This window comes from Centruroides sculpturatus, unplaced genomic scaffold, assembly GCF_000671375.1.
Source record: "Centruroides sculpturatus isolate CEXI.00-Female unplaced genomic scaffold, Cexi_2.0 scaffold1358, whole genome shotgun sequence".
NCBI lineage: Eukaryota > Metazoa > Arthropoda > Arachnida > Scorpiones > Buthidae > Centruroides > Centruroides sculpturatus.
The window spans coordinates 584-20,242 of NW_019385582.1; the positions used below are offsets into that span (position 1 = coordinate 584).

The 19,659-nt window shown below is 29.6% G+C and overlaps 1 protein-coding gene across 1 annotated transcript; it reads right to left on the reverse strand.

Moving 5' to 3' along the window:
* Window positions 1–3,869: 3,869 nt before the first annotated feature.
* Window positions 3,870–18,729, reverse strand: LOC111640316 (cyclin-dependent kinase 10-like). The gene is made up of 10 exons (XM_023386324.1): window positions 18,528–18,729; window positions 13,987–14,059; window positions 12,269–12,340; window positions 11,021–11,148; window positions 7,902–7,969; window positions 7,763–7,815; window positions 7,621–7,690; window positions 7,482–7,541; window positions 4,107–4,254; window positions 3,870–3,983 (listed from the first exon to the last, which is right to left on the reverse strand). The coding sequence occupies exons 1-10, from the start codon at window positions 18,630–18,632 to the stop codon at window positions 3,870–3,872; spliced, it is 891 nt and encodes a 296-aa protein (XP_023242092.1). The 5' UTR covers window positions 18,633–18,729.
* Window positions 18,730–19,659: the final 930 nt, after the last annotated feature.

A 19,659-nucleotide genomic window follows, 5' to 3' on the forward strand; every position in this document is an offset into this window, starting at 1 on the left:
ATAATTAAGAGAACTTCATGAAGTTCTCTTAATTATTTATAATTTGTACTTGAGCAGTACTGAGCTATTTAATACATTTTTTTCATGTTCAGCAGAGAGGTAAAAGAAGATACTGGAAATTATACAGTAATAATGGAAATATTCATATTCTATTCTTTCTATTGTAATACAATATTGCTTTTTATTTAAATCAATACAATATGTTTTGATTAATTGGGACTTCTGTTTATTTGGGAAATATATTGAAAGATGGAAACAAGAGAGATAATATAAGGCAAATTTACTTTGCTTATTTGGGACATCCTGCTGCTTTATCAAGGCAGAATAAGCAGCAAAAAGAAGCATATGGTAATGGGCTGGTGTTAAAAACCAAATCAGAACAGTTAGCTATAAAAATGGGTCATGCAAATTTCAAAGCTACAGATGGGTGGTTATTGAGATGGAAACTAGAAACTAGACCTGAATAAAATTTGAGAGAGCAAACAATGAAAAACAGTGGACATTACAAGCACCAAAGAGTGAAATCAATTAAGTTGCCTGAATTGCTACAGAAATTTAGTCCTGATCAAATCTACAATGCAGATGAAATGGCTGTTTTAACACACTATCCAAGATGAAAGGTGTCAAGATATTTTTGCAGAAATTTATCAAGCATAATTGTTCTTTTTTTGTTTAATGATTATATTTTAATGTGTTATTTTTGAAATTGAATTTATTTATTTATTTTAACAAATCAATAGAAAAGTCCCAAAGGACAGTTTACATACTTGTATTCATACTAAATATTAATTATTTTTTCAATGAATGGTTTTTATCTTCATTGCTCACATTTTTATCTTAGATTTTTGTCTGTTCTCTTAAAATTTGCTTTATTAGGACAAATTAGTCCAAGTCCAATGTGTCCCAATTAAGCAGAATCAACCATATTAAAATATTATAATTATTTGTCAAAATCCTCTCCTTACATTTTTATAATGATATAATGATAGAAACATTACATTTTACATTATTTATTGTTAGTAAATTGTATCCTACTCAGTTAATCTTGTATTTAGTGCTATGTAGAACCAAGATGAAAACAGTTATCAAAAAACCTGTTATGTGCTGTTATTGTGTTTTTTTTTTTATCAGTATTTAAGATTTTTTTGAGTATATGGCACATGTTTAGTATGGTAGATTTCTGTAATGTTATTTATGTGCTGTTGTTAAGACAATGTTTTAAAACTTTTATATATTGTATGTGGTAAATACCTAGGTAAGAAAAAAATCATCATAATAAGTACCTTATCTATATTCTTTGCAGATGTTTTATTTCATGTGCAAATTCTAAATACTTACTAATTTTTCAGTGTATTTTGATGTTGTGGGTGTTTACTACAACTATGTCTATGATGTATGTGATTTTCTCTTGTTTATCAATGAATATGATGTCTTCTTTTCTGTCTGTGATTACAACTTGGCCATAGTATACAGTTTTGCGTGTGTTGTTTTTTCAGCTTGATGGTGATGTGTATTTGTAGCATGGTAGCCGGGTGTGTATAATTGTTCGTATACAAGCCTTTCGTGTATTTTGTTTGTTTAGTTATGTCAATGTAAGTAATCTGTTTGTGCTACAAATTTGCAACACAATATGATATGCTGTATAGGTTCATGTATGATAATGTATCATGTATACTTTTTATAATTTTTTTGTATTTATGACCTGATATTGTAAATACAAATATAAACATCCAATAACTCAATTTTCAATTAAGACCAAATGACTCACTTTATTATAATCATGCTATAACATAATAAATAGTAGTCATATTATAGCCCTATATAATCCAGCTTTGTTTGGCCTTAACTGGTATTGTATAGTAATATTGAATCCTTCCAGCTCACCACAGAGGCATCTCTAAACTAGTCACAATTTGATGCAGTTTTATTAACATGATCCTGGTTAAGATCATTAGATGTCTATTGTATTATCATGGAAGTCCTTCTAGACCCAAGATTGTTTGATTGTGTATGTTTTTTGTGTATTGTATTGTATTATATTCAGGTCAATTTTGTGCAGGTTTAATAACAAGTAGTAGTAGTAGTAGTAGTAGTAGTAGTAGTAGAATGCATGGAAACTGTAAAGATTGTAATTTCTGAATAATGTTTTGAAGCATGGAGTGAAAGAAAAAAACATCTGGCAACATCAAAATGCAGAAGCTTCTAGATCTGGCAACACTGAAACAAGTTTTGAAAAGGAACATGTGTGAGCGACAAAAATAAAAAGACGAGAAAAGAAAATCATGGAACAAACGAAAAGGAAATATGAAGCAAGCTTCAAGTTAAAAGTCATAAAAAGGCTAAACAATCAAACAACTGTGCTGCAGCAAGGGCTTTCAATATAACAGAGAAGATGGTAAGAGATTAGAGAAAGAATGAAGATGCTATTAAAAAAATGCCAATGAAAAAATGTTTTACGAGGAGAGGACTAGCTTGCTGGCCAGATTTAGAAGATAATGTTGCAGAATTGTTATGTTGTTACAAGAAACATGATTAGGGCTTATGCATTGAAGTGGGCATGGGCCAATCCAGAACAAGGCAAAGAATTTAAAGCAACAGTAGGTTGGTGCGATCGTTTCATGAACAGAAAAAATCTGGTAATACGACAGAAAACAAAAATTGCAAAGATATTACCACAAGATCTTGACCATAGAGTCACGAGTTTTCACAAGTTTGTTACTGGTATGAGGCAAAAATACAACTTTCCATTATCTAATATTGGAAAGATGGATAAAACATCGATGAACTTCAACACGATAAACAATAGAACTTTGGAAACAAAAGACATAAAAACTGTTCAAGTCAGAAGTACAGGCTGTGAAAAGACCAGGTTTACAGTAGTATTAACATGCATGGCAGATGGAACAAAGTTAAAACCCATGGTCATTTTCAAGAGAAAAACTACTACTAAAATAAAATTCCTGCCAGGCATTTTCATACATTTTCAAGAAAAGGGGTGGATGGATGAAAATAGTGTAAAATTGTGGATGGAAAATGTGAGGCAGAGGCAACCAGATGCTCTATGAAATCAGCACAGTTTGTTGGTGTGGGATATGTTTTGCAGTCACGTAACTGAGAACACTAAAAATCATTTAGCACAGAACAACACTAAGATTGCTGTTATACCGGGTGGTTTAACTTTGATGCTACAATCTTTAGAAGTGTCTCTGATTAAATCATTCAAAGATCACATGTGTAAACAATGGAATGACTGGATGATGAGTGGTGAAAAGTTGTATATGAAAGGTGGAGCTTTGTGGGCTGTGTCACTTGATGTGCAGTGTGATTTCATGATCAAATCATGGGAAAAAGTGAAAGTGGAAACAGTGATCAAATCCTTCAAAAAGTGTGGAATTTCTAATGCCATGGATGGCACTGAGGACGATTTGTTATGGGATACTGATGATGAAGCAGAAATCGACTTGCTAGGTACAGAATTGGACCCACATGACAAGCTTCTCAACAATGAAAGTGAGGATGTACTTGAGGAGATATTTGTGCCTTAGATGATAAATGCGAGAATTTTTTTTTTTGTATCTGTCCTATAAGATGACCCCGGATTTTGGGGGCCTTTTTTTTATGATTCAACTATCGTCTTATCTGTGCAGATATACAGTAAATAAAATTTTAAAAATCTGTTAACTAAAGAATTCTCAGACACATCTCTTATCATTTTACAGATGATTACAGTTAAGATAAATGAGAATCTATAATTAAATGTACATTCAAATTGCTATTATTTTAAGATTCTTTTTATCCAATGGTCACTAAGAGGACTTTTTAAACCATATCCATTGTGGGTTCAGCCAGGACAACAATGGGGTGGCCAACTAGTGAGGGACAAAGTTTGACATATAAGAGACAGACTGTCCATAAAAAATTCTTTGATCCCAAAACTCCACAGTAGTAGTCTGACAGCTTAACCACCTTGGCCATCCAACTATCTGAATATTTATTTTTAACAAGTAATTTATTCTTTTGACAAAATAAATAAATATGTACAAAATTAAAATCTAATCAGTTGAAAATGAACACAAAAAATATATAGGATTACAAATCAATGAAACCAAAATAAAATTTGTTAAGCTTACAGGCCAAATACTATCATTTGGAGTTCCTAACAAATCAACAATAAGTTCTAACTGATGAATTTCTGATCTCCCTGGTAGAAGTGGTTTATGTAATAGTAATTCTCCCAAAATACAACCAGCTGCCCTGAAATTAAAATGAAAGAAACTAATATTGAAATTTCATTAATATTCACTTAATGTTCATAATAAATAATTTTAATAAATTTATTATTACATAAATAAATAAAACACTCTAAAATGAGTAATTATAAATATACATAGCCTATTTAAATAAATTTTAAATTTAATACAAATATAATATAAATACTAATAAATGATTCCATGAATAATAATAGGAATAAACTGATTCCAAGACAAACTCAAATGACAAAAGTCTATAGGGATAAAAGATTGTATACTGCTTTACAACTTTGCAATCAATTTTTATTTATTTAAAAGAAACAGAAGAAAACTTAAGTTTGCAAAAATAACATGTAACCTTTATTTTCAGTTTACAGATTATGAAATAAGGTCAGCTTCAATATTTATGAAACTGTATAAACTTTTCAATTATACATGTAACTGCTTATCATGTAATTTGAATAAATTTGTGAAAGTGCAATACACTAATAATATTTATATCTTATTTGATAAAATTGCCAGGATAATAGTTGTAAAATTAATAAATAATTTAAGAATACAATGACGAGTCTTTCAATGTCCTTTCTCACTCTGTCATAAGACTTATTTTCCCGAGGAGTGAGAAAAGATGTTGAAAGACTTGCTGTTGTATAGTCTTAAATTGTTTATTAATTTATATCTTAAATATTTTAATAAAATATAATCAACACTATACCTAGTGATGAACAAAGCAAGTAATAGAATTTCATTGAAACTCAAATAATTTTTAAATAAAAATATTTATTTGAAATTTATAAATAAGTAAAATGCAACTGCAAAATTCTCAATTATCTATATATTAATTGAAAGAGGGTTTCAATTTTTGAACTTTGAGTAAACAACTGGGGCTAAAAATATGGTTCAGGTATCCACTTAAAGCTCTTATCCTGTAGATGATGCTGCTGAAGAGAGATTTGAGAAAGGTACAATGGTTTAGGTGTGGGGAAGTGGCAAAATTACAAAGTCTACAGGACAAATATGTTGGGAACTCATGCAAGTTGTTTGACTTTACATTTTGAATGCAAAAAGTCAGTAGTAGAAACAACTTTCATTTTAGTGACTGTTGCCATAATGGAAAAGTAAAGTTGTATTTCATCCATTCTCATGAGGTTCTTGAAAACTTTCTGCACGGAAAAATCTCAACTACTCAAGAATATGTTGCTAGGTATTCTTGAGATATCCAATAGAATTTCTGCACATGATTGAGATGAGTGGATATCAACCACACAAGTTAACATTAAAGATCAGAATTGTAATCATGTTCACCATGAACCTCGACACAAAAATAGGGTTGGCTAATTAATGGAATAAGATTAGTTATACAAAGTATGTTTAACAACACAATTAACATCGAGATCCTGATGGGCAAACACCGCAGAACCATTCACATGCTTCCTCAAATACTACTAACTTCAAGAGAGAGCATTTTCCTTTTACAATTAAATGACTTCAATTTCCCATTATCCTGGCATTCACTATGGCAATGAATGAAAGCTAAGTAAGGACAGATGCTTGGTGAAGTTGGTATTTATTTAGCAGAGCTGGTTTTCAGTCATTATATTCTTTGTGTGACTCTTTCCTGACCCAGAGAAGTAAAAGCTTCTATACCTTTCAAAATATTCAGACCAAATTTGGTATGAATATTCTTCAAAACCCTAGGAAAAAACTGTGGGATCCCATAATATCAACACTCAAAGCTGTACTATATGTATTATATATAATATTTATTATTATTTAATAACATTCCCTATTAATTTTGGCTCAAGCAATTTTTTGTTTTGCAGTTTNAACACTCAAAGCTGTACTATATGTATTATATATAATATTTATTATTATTTAATAACATTCCCTATTAATTTTGGCTCAAGCAATTTTTTGTTTTGCAGTTTCATTATCGCAAATACTCAGATCAATAAACAAATTTTAGTTACTAAGACCATTGCTTTTATCACCTTCTCCCAACCCAACCTCATCAATCCTCCACCTCCTCAAAAGCCCAAGAAATGCAAGCACATGCGGCTAGTTATTATTATTTGTAGTTTGTTTCTTTTCAATTTTTAGTGATTTTCATGTAAATCTTTTTCAAACATTAATAAAATTACCCACCTCATAGTATAGCATTTTTTGAAATTTAATCTTTATACCATCTTTAAAATTCATGTGGTACATAAAATAATATTATGCTTAGTTTTTTATTTTAGCAACCCCACTTAGATTTGCCATTCCTGTACATTATGTATTATATATAATTATTATTATTATTTAATAACAAATTCATGATAAGTCAGACTTTAATTTGGAAAGTTTTTGTAGTTTTTGACCCCATCTTGCATCTCTAAAATGTTAAATAGTACCTGGAAAGCCTAACAGAGAGAGAGAGAGAAATTAATATCACTCTATCCACATAGTGTGCTGGCCACCTCTTCTATATACTCCTTTCCCAATGAAAACTTAAGTTTTATCATTTTTTTAAAATAAGAACTGATTGCAGAAGCTAAAAATAATTTGTATAAAACAACTTTCATAATATTAATGATAATGAAGACATATATTGTTTTGTCCAATAAAGTTTTGTACACAAGCTTTTGTTTGTATGAAATTTTATCTGCATAGGCTTTTGTACAATTCAGTTTTTATCTTTGTACTTTAGCCATTTGAGTATCTGTCCAAAATTTTATTAATTTGTACAAATTATTTCTCACTTCATGATGTGAGAAATAAGATATGCATTTAATATTTTAATTCACTTAATGCTTCTTTTTCATATAATATTGCTTGATCTTCATATTAGACAGCAGGAAGGAAAATTCACTGAGTATGGCATTATTAATAGCTTTTTATATTGCTAGTGCTTTCAATGAATCTATGTTCATTGTTTTCAGGCAAACGAAAATTTTTAAACACACATTCTTTTTTCCAGTTTCAGAAGGTCATATTAATGAAAGTTTAATATATATGAATGTAATAAATGTAATTAATTATTTCTTTTCAAACATGATATATGTCATTAACATATTGCATCTCATTGTACATAAAAAAATTATAAACAAAATCACATATAGAATATAAAATCATTTTAAAATATTGTATTTTCTTAGTTAATTATTATTATTTTGTAAATTTAAAACAATACTCCAGTTTTCAAATTTGAAGATATAAATGAATTACTTATTTTATTTCTTATATACTTACCACATATCTATAGCTGTGGTTTGAGTTTTAGACTGTAATAGCAGTTCAGGAGCTCTATACCTAATAAACAAAATGAACACAATTTTTAAATAATTATTAATACTTTTTATATTATTTTAAAATGAAAAAATAATTTTACCATAATGTAACTACTTTAGGAGTCATTGGTTTTACAGGAAGACCATATTTTCTAGCCAGACCAAAATCAGCTAATAAACAGAACTTAATGCATTTATGTAGCTTACAGGGTTTTTTTTATTAATATATATCTTCTATCTTACCAATTTTTAAGCACCCCTTATCAGTCAGAAGTAAATTGGAAACTTTCAAATCTCTAAAATTATTCAAAAAATTTTTTATAATCAATTACATGCCAATATTTATAATTAAGAATATAAAAATTATAAAATTATACGTTACCTATGAACAATAAAATTTTTATGCAAATACTGTAGTCCAGAAAATAACTGCAACATGATGCATTTAACCTAAAAGCAATTTCATGAACATTTTTAGAATGCAAATATTTAAATACCAAAATAATAATACTAAAAAATAAATAAAACTGNGCTACTCAAATATTTTACGTTTTTGATACTAAATTAACATCTGAAGTATAATTTTTTATTGTTTTTATATTTTTCAATAAATTTATTTTGTTTGTACAAAATAAAAAAATAATTTTTAACGATACAATAGTCTTCGTTAGGCTTAACATCGATGAAAATTCAACGCGAAGCGACACGCAACGGAGAGAAATTTCAACATGGGATAAATTAATATATTTTTTCGTACATGATTCGTTATCCAAAAAATAAGTTATCCGAACCACCCCAGTCCCCAATTGATTCGGATAAACGACGCTCTACTGTATATCATCTAGGGTTAAGGATTTTATGTCCAACAGATGGCGCTATGAGTATGACGCCCTAAGTTTGCTTTCCTGTGAGGCATTATGCTTTTCTGTGAAAATGAACTAAAGCGGATCATCTTCTATCTATTTATATAAATAAAAATGTAATGTTTGTTTGTTCCTACCGATTCCTTTGAAATTTTGACACAATGCTGCATTCAAATACGCATGTGTTTTTATATAATATACGTGTCAAAATCCCCCCGGGAGATGGACGGGATTAAGGCTTACCGTAAAGAACTCTGCTTCTATTTATACTATTTTAGATGCGGGTTTTTGCGTTTTTGATTGCATTTTAATAGGATACGTCAAGAGAATGTACACTAAGAAGAAATTTTTCGAAAAATCCCCCCCACAGGGAAAGTGTTATAAATTTATAATAGATACATTTTGAGCCACAACAATGCGTGGCGGGGTCTGCTAGTTTAAATAGAAAATATTAAAAGTTATTTGTATGCAGATGATTTTATCTTTAAAAGTGGCACTACAAGATGTACTCCATTAAACTGTTACAGTATATTTAATCTCCAAAAACATACCTGTAAACTTTACAAATATAGATACTGTTGTCAAGCATGCATAGATTAATTGTTTTCGAATTATTACTGTTTTATCTTAAAGTAAGAAACCTTCATTCAATGACTAAATTTTACATTCATAATTATTTCGGTATGAAAAGTTGTGATATCGGAGATGTCAAGTAATCATTCCGACACCAACAGCTGTAATAGTGGTGTCAAGAATTTTTATTATATACAGTTTTGCTATTAGTGCTAATGTCACTTTGGTTTACAATATTTGGTTTTCAAACACACACTTGGCAGTGCATTCATTACAGATCACAATTTCTTTCCCTGTTGCTTTAAAGTGTAAATAATATAACAATTCTTCAAACTGTTTACAATGAAATAAACTTTGAAATACTAAGTAATAAAATAAATCTGTAATGCACCACAAACTGTGCATTTGAAAATCAAAATATTGTTTTATTAAAAGTGACATTGGCACTGATACTAAAACTGTATATAATGAAAATTCTTGACACTATTACAGCTTTTGACATTGGAACAATAACTTGACATCTCTGATATAACAACTTTCCATACGAAATAATTATGAATGTAAAATAGAGTCATTGAATGAAGGTTTCATACTTTACTGTGTTTCTTCATGTACATCTATGATAAAACAGTATTAATAATTTGAAAAAGATTGATCCCTACACATGATTGATGGCAGTTTCTGTACCTGTAAGGTTTACAGGTATGTTTTTGGAGATATCACCGGGTTTTTCATTTCATGCTTTATAAACAGATACATTAGTTCCCTCATCTACAATGTGCATATTTACCTGTGGAAGGCCATAAGACGAAAAATGTCACATAAGGATTCTCCATAATGGACAAATAAATATAAAGATAAATTTTAAAATAATTCTTTAAATATATTTCAAATTATTATTTGGAAAAAGTGGCAAGGATTTAATTTTTCCAACAACATCTTCAAAATGGTATCTTTGGAAAATGCTCTAATTGGGTTGCAATTTGAAAAGTTGCAGACCTATAAATTCTTACCATTGTCAGTCTGTCTGTCTTTCTTTAATCTCAAGAATGGAGTTAGATAGATGAAAGCCAAGACCAGATATGGAAAGATTAGAGGCGGAAGGTCCCAATTAACTATATACAAACTTCAAATGCAAAGTGGAAGTCATGTTATTTCAATTCAAAAATTTTTTCCTGAAAGGAATTAGATAGATGATTGGCATGACTCTATTGTTAAAAGAAAAGTATGATGTACAGGGGAAAACCACTACTAATTTGAGGTGGAGAGCATATATTTTAAATGAAATAAATTAAAAATATGATTAAAAATTGCAGTCTGACATTGTGTCATTTAGACAAATTAAATATTTTCAACAAATGAAAATGCATTTATCTATGATCTTATCAAATTGTACAGTACCAGGTTTGACAGCAAATGCTAAGGAGACAGCAAAAGTGATTACATATACACTGCAGTCAATTTTATTTAATTGTTGCTGTGTACCCTTGGAAACTTCAGAGATGTCAATATTAATATGAGCATACAATCTCCATAAGAATACTTTGAGTTCCACAGATATTTTACCATAATTTACAGCATCATATATATAAATATGTTTTGTGTAATAAGAGCATAGATAATAAGAGAGCAATAATAAATTGTAATAAGAGTAAATCCAATGATCATTGATATGCATAATTTGTATATGATTGATATCAAATCTGACAGGAAAAAGAATTGTAGGATTTTTGATATAATTTGGTGGTAACATTGAATAATAAGTACAGTTTTGTAGAATGTGGACAAAACAAGTCATGCGCAAATCCTCTAATTTTCCATTATGTATAATAGTTGTTTTATCACTAACAGACAGTGTAGTAAATAAATGATCCATAATTTAATAAAACTAGAATAATGAAATCAAATCTCCAAATTTTTTCAAAATACAAATAGGTATCCAATAAAAAACAAATATGCAAATATTTCTACTTCCAATGATTTTAATTTTAAATGTTCCAAAGTTAGAGATGGGTAATTCTGGTCAGAACCACTTCAAACTCAAAACTACTAGAAACAGTCCCACATGGACAGTTCCAGTTCCAGAACTACCAATGCATTCTTCATTTTGTACTTTTACAAATACAGCTTTTAACAGAACAGTAAAATCTTTATCTGGATTTGAACATAAAACTAATTGACAATGTTCCACAACTTTTAAGGAATAATGAAATTAGTTTTGAGTATTTTAAATTTATAAAGATATTTTAAAAATTTATACTTTTATCAGAGTTCTTAATTATTTGTTTTTATTAGTAAACTAGCAGATAAATGCAGCATTGCCCAGCCAAAAAGTAAGAAGGATAAACATTAAAATGAAAATTATAAGTTTGGCTATTTTAACCAACCATTGTTATGTTTATCACAAAGTATCACGGAGATCAAATTGGGAGGAGAGTGAGGCATTCAGATTTCACAGAAGTCTATATTTTCCTTGGAATCAAGAGATTAAGTATAAAAAATTTGGTACAGATTGGGGAAAAAACCAAGAACAGAGAGAGAAATATTCTATTATATATATATATATAAAACTGATGAGAAATTGTTGAGTCCAACAGACTAAGCAGTTCNGGAATAGTTTCTCACTCGAATCAGTTCCAACGGTTCCAGAAGCGGAACTGGATTTTCCATGTCTAATTCATAGTTCGAACAATAAATTAGTATAGACTAATCTTAAATATTTAGGTTCAATATTGTGTTATTTAAAAATTTAAACTTTGTCAAAAAAAAAAAATTAAAATTAAAATGACATACATAATAATGTGTGTGCCCCTACTAGATATTTCATGAAATGTAACTTTTTTGACTGAAGGAGAAAAGAATTTTTAAGTGAAATGAAAAATATCAATGAAAATTGATCTCTCAAGAACAAATGGATGGAAATTGATAAAATTTGGTATGTAGGTTGAAAAAATTAGCAAATGATAATGATACTCATATTTTGTCTAGATGATGCATATATCTTTAGTTTTCTAATAAAATGTGAATTCAGATAAGCAGAAAGTGTTCTAATTCTAGTACAGTAAAGTTTGCTTTGTTAAGCTGTTTGTTTGTTTGGTTGCTTACTTGACGGCTTGCCTCTATCAAGCTTTATGATAGAATGTATCTTAAAAAACCAGTTACCACTTGAGAATTGAAAAAAATATCTGCATACAAATTGAAATTAATGAACAATTAATTTACAACAAACAATTTTAATAATTAGATTATAAACAATATTTAAACTTAGATTAAATAAATTTTCAATAAAATTCAAAGTATTAAGATTTATTACCATCTTTTTCTCTTTCCATCCTCATTTTCTTCATTGCAACTATTTCATTCGTTTGAGTGTCTCTTGCTCTATCTAGAATAAATATACCATAAAGTTATGTATATGTTAGTTAACAAATTTCAAACAATGAAATAATTATTCATTTAAAAAAATTTTTTAAATATTTTTTATTTTAATAAAAATATTAATAAATTAATATATAGTTTCAAATTACTGTTTTTAAAACGAATCTTTTAAAAAAGATTGTAGATTACTTGGATAAAATTCAAAATGTTTAAATAAAATGTTAAGTTTTATATTTTTTCTCTTTTTAAATAAAAATTTGCATTTGAAAAAACTTTTTGACATGATTAGAATGTATTATACTAGAACATTGTGCAACTTTGTCATATCACAATAGAATTGAAGCCAAGCCAGAAGGAAAGAAGCAATCTCTGCACCTGTTAGGCACAGAAAAGGTGATCCTTGTTCAGTATTTAACAGATGCGGACAGGTGAACTTTGCTCTTGCTGCCACAAAAGAGACTATCCTCATACCTGCAGGCCACAAGAGACACGATCTTTGCACTGGTCAGATACAGAGAGATGATTCAAGAACAAAGCAATCTCCATTGATTGCTTTGTTTTTGTGTTTTGTTCATTTTTTGCACTTATTTTCCATTAGGTATAGGTAATATTGATTTTATTTTAGGCCTAAATTCTGCTAGCATCAGAGAGCATGGACATTATCACTGAAATACCTATGTATATTGAAAACAAAGTCATGGATTCCTATTTTTACTTTCCTGGCTTTGTTATAGATAACAGAGGAAAAGTTTGGAAATCGGTCAAAAAACAATCCCAATGAATCCAGGAAAATTCAGGGACTAGTCATCACCTATTCCAAGAACAATTTTGAGCCTTGTAAAAGAAATGCAGGTCACCTGATAAGGAGACAGGGTTTTTATTGGATCTTAATTAACTAGGGGCAGAACTGAGAACTTTTAAGAATTAAACAATTCTTCTGAGAATTGAGACCATGAAAACAAGTAATGAATGTAATTCTTAAAAATTATTGAGAATAAAGTAACATAATGCTGCCAATTTGTCTTGTACACAATAGTTAGTAACTAGCTGTTACTGAGTAGTTGAATATAAGTTAACATGTTGATAATTAGATTGAAGTAAATGGTTAATTAGAGTATTCAAATTCCTTGAGAAGTTAGGTCACAAAATAACTCTAAAATTCTGTATTACTACAATGTGATTAGAATTTTTGATGGTAGAGTGAGACACTAGTTTCTGGAACTTGAATTAGCTTGTTTGCTGTTATGTGAGCTAATAAGGACCACACCCAAAAAATACTCAAATACCTAACACAAGTTCTTGGGAACTTTCTAAAAAAGAAAAAATTGCTTTTTTCTCTATTGAGTTTCTTAATCAGGTAAATAAGTTAGGAACATCTTGTATTTGTGGAAGAAAGTCTTAAACCAATTCCTAATTATTCAAATCAGTAATCTGAATGATCAATTTTAATAATTTGGAAATTTATCATATAGGCACAACAACTTTTCCCATCTCAACAGCAAATTTCCAAAATTTTTAATTTCTTTATTATGTTAAATATAGCAAAATAGAATATTTAGCAGTTTTCATTTAATATTTAGTATTTGAACAACTAGAATTATATATTAAATGCTTTTCATATAAGTTTATTTAGAATAATAATGGTTTATTTACAAACAATTCCATAGGTTCCTTCTCCTATTCTGTTCAGCTTTTCGAATTCAGTTACCATACGACATCTTCCCATCTGAAATAAAGGAAAAAACAGTGATTTGAAAATGTGCTTACTTAAAACAAAAATGTCCAATTAATATTTATTTTATCTTTTGTTAGTTTTTTAAAATCATAGTTAGAAACAGGATGGTCTAGTTTAATCAATCCACTGGAATAACTCAAAAAATATGCATTCTACAAAAAAAGTTCATTAAACCAAAAATGTTAACTTCAATAAGTCCACAAGATAGGTTTATCACAGTTTTATCACAGATGGCACTAAAATTTGTGAAAATGAGTTCAACTTTATTTTCTTAAAATGGGAACCCACATTCTTTATTGGATATTATGATTCTATATCAAAAACAAACAATCTTTTACCTAAAACACTGTTTTGAAAGATGCACTTATCAGAATTTATGAGCAGTTGTCACATCATGCATATGTAAATCTGTATACAGTCGACCCCCCTATAATTACGGTCCCTATAGTTACGATTCCTATAAAACTACGAAAAAATTGCTACCGGTATCCGTAAAAAATAGTAAAAGTTCCCTATAAACACCTCAAACGTCATCGGGAAGCCGAACTACTTTCCCGCCGTCCGTAGCGCCACGCTACGGAGAGATTTCTATCGTCTGGACAGTATTATATAAATTATATATAAATTAGGTACTGTACATATAATTATATATTAATTATATATAAATTAGGTACTGTATATATAATTATATATTAACTTATTGTAACTTTGTTATAATTAAATATATAATTTCCGCCGTCTAGCGTGGCGCCACGCTACGGAGATTTTTACGCTAACTATCGTCTGTCAGTATGTAAATTAGGTACCGTAAGTCTAATACAGTACTGTAATTTTATACATTTCTTGTGAAAGAAACATTTCTTATTCAACGGCGATTAAAATTATTTATATTAATGATGTCTCCGAAGTTCTACGAAGTTTTCACAGAAAAATAAGTTGTTAGAAATCGGCCGCTCTTTGCTGAGCTGTTCCGCGACGAAAACAATGTTGAGCAATGGCAATGTCGAATGGTGACACTCGGTAAGTAATCCTACAATTTTTTGTTTATAGCGTAGTTTATACGGATTATTCCCAAAAAATATATACGTATTTTGGAAATGTTGAGTTGGATTAGTCTAGAATCGATTAATTTTATGGAAGAAAATCTTTCAAACAGCCGTAGTCCGTAAACTTGATACGTGTCGGGTTGTGATTGGAAGGATTCGTAAGAAAGCGGATTCCTAGAGAATGGAACGTATCTCTATCTTATAGGGGGGTCGACTGTATATGTATGAAGTTCACAAGAAAAAAAAAATGCTAAAAATATCATCAGGAAACTATAATTTTTTTGTGGAATCAAGACCAACATCTCTATATCACAAGTTTGATGATTTCAACAGTGTGTGGCACTAGTTTTGCATCAGTTCATATTTTTCTGTAGGGTGAGTATTTTTCAAGTTATTCTAGTGGATTGATTAAAATGGACTATGTTGTTATAATTATGGAAATTTCACTCAATATATATATTCTCTAAAAACATAAAACATTAGCTTGAAAATTTAATTCCCAAAACTTAATAATCTTTATTAAAAAAAAATCAAAAGTGAATTAATCACTAGTATTTGTGTGTGTGATTATTAAAAACTTTTTCAATAAATATATATGTTTTTTTATAAACTGTCAAAAAACATTTTAAATATTGCCTATATCATGTTAAATTTTGTCTATTTGGAATAAAATGTCTAATTAAAAATTTACATTACTTAAATATCATTTCTCAATTAATTCATTTCTTTGAATATGATAATTGCTAAATTATAACTTAATATCATAACAGCTTCATCTGTAATAATAAATTAGAATACTCACTTTGGCAACATTCTAATATTGATAAATCTTATATTATACTAGCAGGTAGGTCTGGCGTTGTTTGGGCAAAAGTAACAATAGCAAAGATTAAAATTATTACGTTATTGTCAACCTTACCCGTTTTCACAGAATGCAAGAATTGGGTCCCCCTGTTTTCGGACTAATTAAAGAATTTTTAGATGGGTCTAAAAATATGTTCGATTTCCCACAAAACGAAAAAAACTGCATCAGCATCTTGCACGTCGCTTTCTCTTAACAATTCCATTGTTACGCAACACTTCCATTGTTGACACTTCCATTGTTGATGGAGTGTTAAGCCTTAATCCTGTCCCTCTCCCCCATGGGGAGGAATTTTGAAAAATCCCTTCTTAGTGTGCGTTCTCGTGACGTACCCTAACCCCTAACAAATTTCAACTTTCAACTCCTAACCATTTGGGCTCTGCGCTTATTATCATCATCATCAACCCATCTCGATTATATATATAGATTAATGACTTACACATTCATTAATATAAGCCTTTTAATTATTTAAATATTTTAGATTGTGGAGTGATGGAATAACTCAATGCAAAATATGGATGGATGCCATGGAGACGTACTTTCTAGGATTTTCTATAGAAAACTAGGCCTACTTAAGTATTAGACACCTGAAGAAAACTTGGAAAATACTATGTGGTCAGCACTGGTGAGGCACAAATCCATAACCAACTAATTACCAGTGTTCAATGGCTTTATGCACTCAGCCACTGGTGGGCTGATTTTAAAAATAAAAATTCAAGAAATTCAAATATTTTTATTGATCACACTATATAAAAATGTATAGTTTAGTTTATCTGATTAACCTCTCAGCAGTGGGATAGTCAGGTATGGTGCTATCCCTAAGTAGTGGAGAATAAACATAGGAAATTTTTTAAGTATTTTTCCCATGCGTTTTTTCTCATTACTGTTCTGGAAAAAGATTTTGTAAACAGTTGTCTAGTAAAAAAAAGTCTTTTTTTTTATTGTTACATAATTCATTTTTTGTGCGAATTTTTTTTCTCGTGGTAGTTTTTGGCGATACCTCCAAAAGAATTTAACGGATATATCTGTCCCTCACTGTCGAGTGGTTAATAGAATGCTAATTTGATCTTAAATTGTAAAATGAGAATAAAATTAAAAATAATTTATTAGATCTAATTTAATTATTTATTCGTATTTTTTAGTAGTTCATTTTTCATACTTATGAGATAACTCAACAGTAATATTCCAAATTTCTATTATGTTCTTTATCTTAAATGAATGAAAAAATTAAGATATAAGATATGTAATTGAAACCACAGTAACAGATTTTAAATAAACCTAGATCATTTATATACATCATTACAACTCATACCTCTGAATATTTAGTGTTAGTTGCAAAAAAACCACCTGTCAAGCATTTGTTTAAAATGACTAGTTTATGGTTAAATTGTATTAAAAAAAACTCATATCATCCTTTTGATCTGTAATATTTTGCAGAGAAAAATAATTCATATAATATAAACAAATACATACAATTTTTCTACATTTTTCTTCATTCATTTACTAAATTTATAATACTCGAATACTTCTCAAGATTTTCTTGATAGATAAATCATGTTTACAAAATAAGTGTAAACTCATTTGTATTAAAGTAAAGTAAATCAAAGCAAACATCAATGAAATTAAAAATTTATTTTTTAGTTTATTTTGTTTCTAGTTTTCAAATATACAGCAATTTATTTGATAAGGAAAAATTTGTATGAATAAATGTTTATCTGATAAATAACCGTATCACTTTTAAACAGCAATGGACAACAGGTGGCCTGCAAGATTGACTATGGCACCCCATAAGACAGACAATAATGACATATTTCAGCTCCTATTTTTTTCAATAATCACATTAAGTACAACACTGTTACAAAGTCTTTACCCCAGTTATAAAAATTAGACTAACCAGTTATAAGAACTTGTTAGTTCTCACAAGCACCCACTGTTTTCACATTAGCAGCGGTAAGTTAAAGCAAAAATATTTTAACATTATTAATGGTTTTTCAATCTAATTTCCATACATTTTATGTTTTCTTATAACAGTGCTGTGGAGAAGATGTCAGTTTGGTAGATTTTTATAGAGGATAGGCGGGGAATTACCTGTAAAGCGTGTCAAAGTGCGGCCCTCATCACTATAAACATCACATGCCATAGCCCTCAAGTCCAACAAAGTCGACCGTTGTCACTTTAGAGAATAAGTCAGTGTTAACAATAAATTAAAATATTTAACATTACATATTCTTTGTAAACAAATATATTTAATTTTTGGTATAAATGTAGCTCCTACAAGGCAGTTGGTCCTTATGAGCCGAAGACCACAGCTCAGGTAAGGTCAAGACCATCTCATTCAGAGCTGCACTTCTAATTCTTTCACTGTTTTTTCATCATTTATTTATTGATTTAGCCTATATACATAATAGTTTATTTCAATATATTTTACTTACTTTATTACACTTATATAAATTAAAAGTATAATTGATAGCACAAAAAATACATTATTCAAATCACAAGTTTATATTACATTCATTTATAATGCTTCATTCAAGAGCATCTAATAACTTACTAAATCTTCATCCTTTATTTCAAAAGGTCTTCTTGTTACAAAAGAAACTAGTTGATACCGTTCTAGGCGAGAAGGTAACGGATTTGACAAACCCACTCGACTCATCGGTATAAAATTTCTTCTTCACACGATACTTCTACTAAATACTAAATTATAAGTTTCTAGGCTATCAATCTCAAGGAGCGACTACTGTACACATGTGAATTTGTCAAACAACGCCATCTACCAAAAAATAATATTTTAAATAATAAGAATTGAAACAGGAACAAAATTTTGACAAAAATTGTTTTAATTCCGAAAATAAAATGAAGTTTAATTTTCCAGCTTGAAATTATCGAAACTTAAATCGGGAAAATAATACAGTTAAATTAGTTAAGGTGGAGCGTTAGCGAAGCCGCTTCTATATGGCCCAGAACTGCGTTTGTTCTCGAAATTTGATCGATCGATTTTGATGAAACTTTGCCATTTTCCATTAATAATTTTATTTTTATTTATTTGCAAAGATACTATGGTCATAGGTTTTTTCCATGTATCTAAAAGACAGTTACTAATAAAACAGTTGAAAACAAAAAGAAGTAAAACAAAAACATATATATATATATATATATTTTTACTCTTTCCGCCCTGTGAGCACTAAGAGGGCCTCTTATAGCAGAATGATTATGGGTTCGGCCAGGCTAGTGTTGCCACCTTTTCAAAATAGCTGACCCGGACGGCAGGTGAGTTTTGTTCGAACAGAAGTTCCTGACTCATGCGCAATGTCATTTTGCAATGAGAAGAATAACGTGCAGTGCATGCCGGCTCTAAATCAGTTACAGTTAAGGACTAGGGAGACTTGGGTAGGAGTAACGTAAGTAACAAAATTAAGAAAAAACAACTACAGATGACTTATCTCTATTGGATATTGGAGACGTGCACGAATACGAATCGTACAAGCAGAAAAAAAGGTCGACAGGTTGCGCACGATATTCCCGGACAAAATTAGTAGTCCACCCCGGACAGTAAGTCGATTCCCGGTGGCTGTCCGGGTGAAAATCGGACAGGTGGTAACACTGGGCCAAACCGATAGTGGGATGACCGAGTGGTGAGGGACGGGGCCCGACATATCCGAACAGACCATCCCCGAAAAATT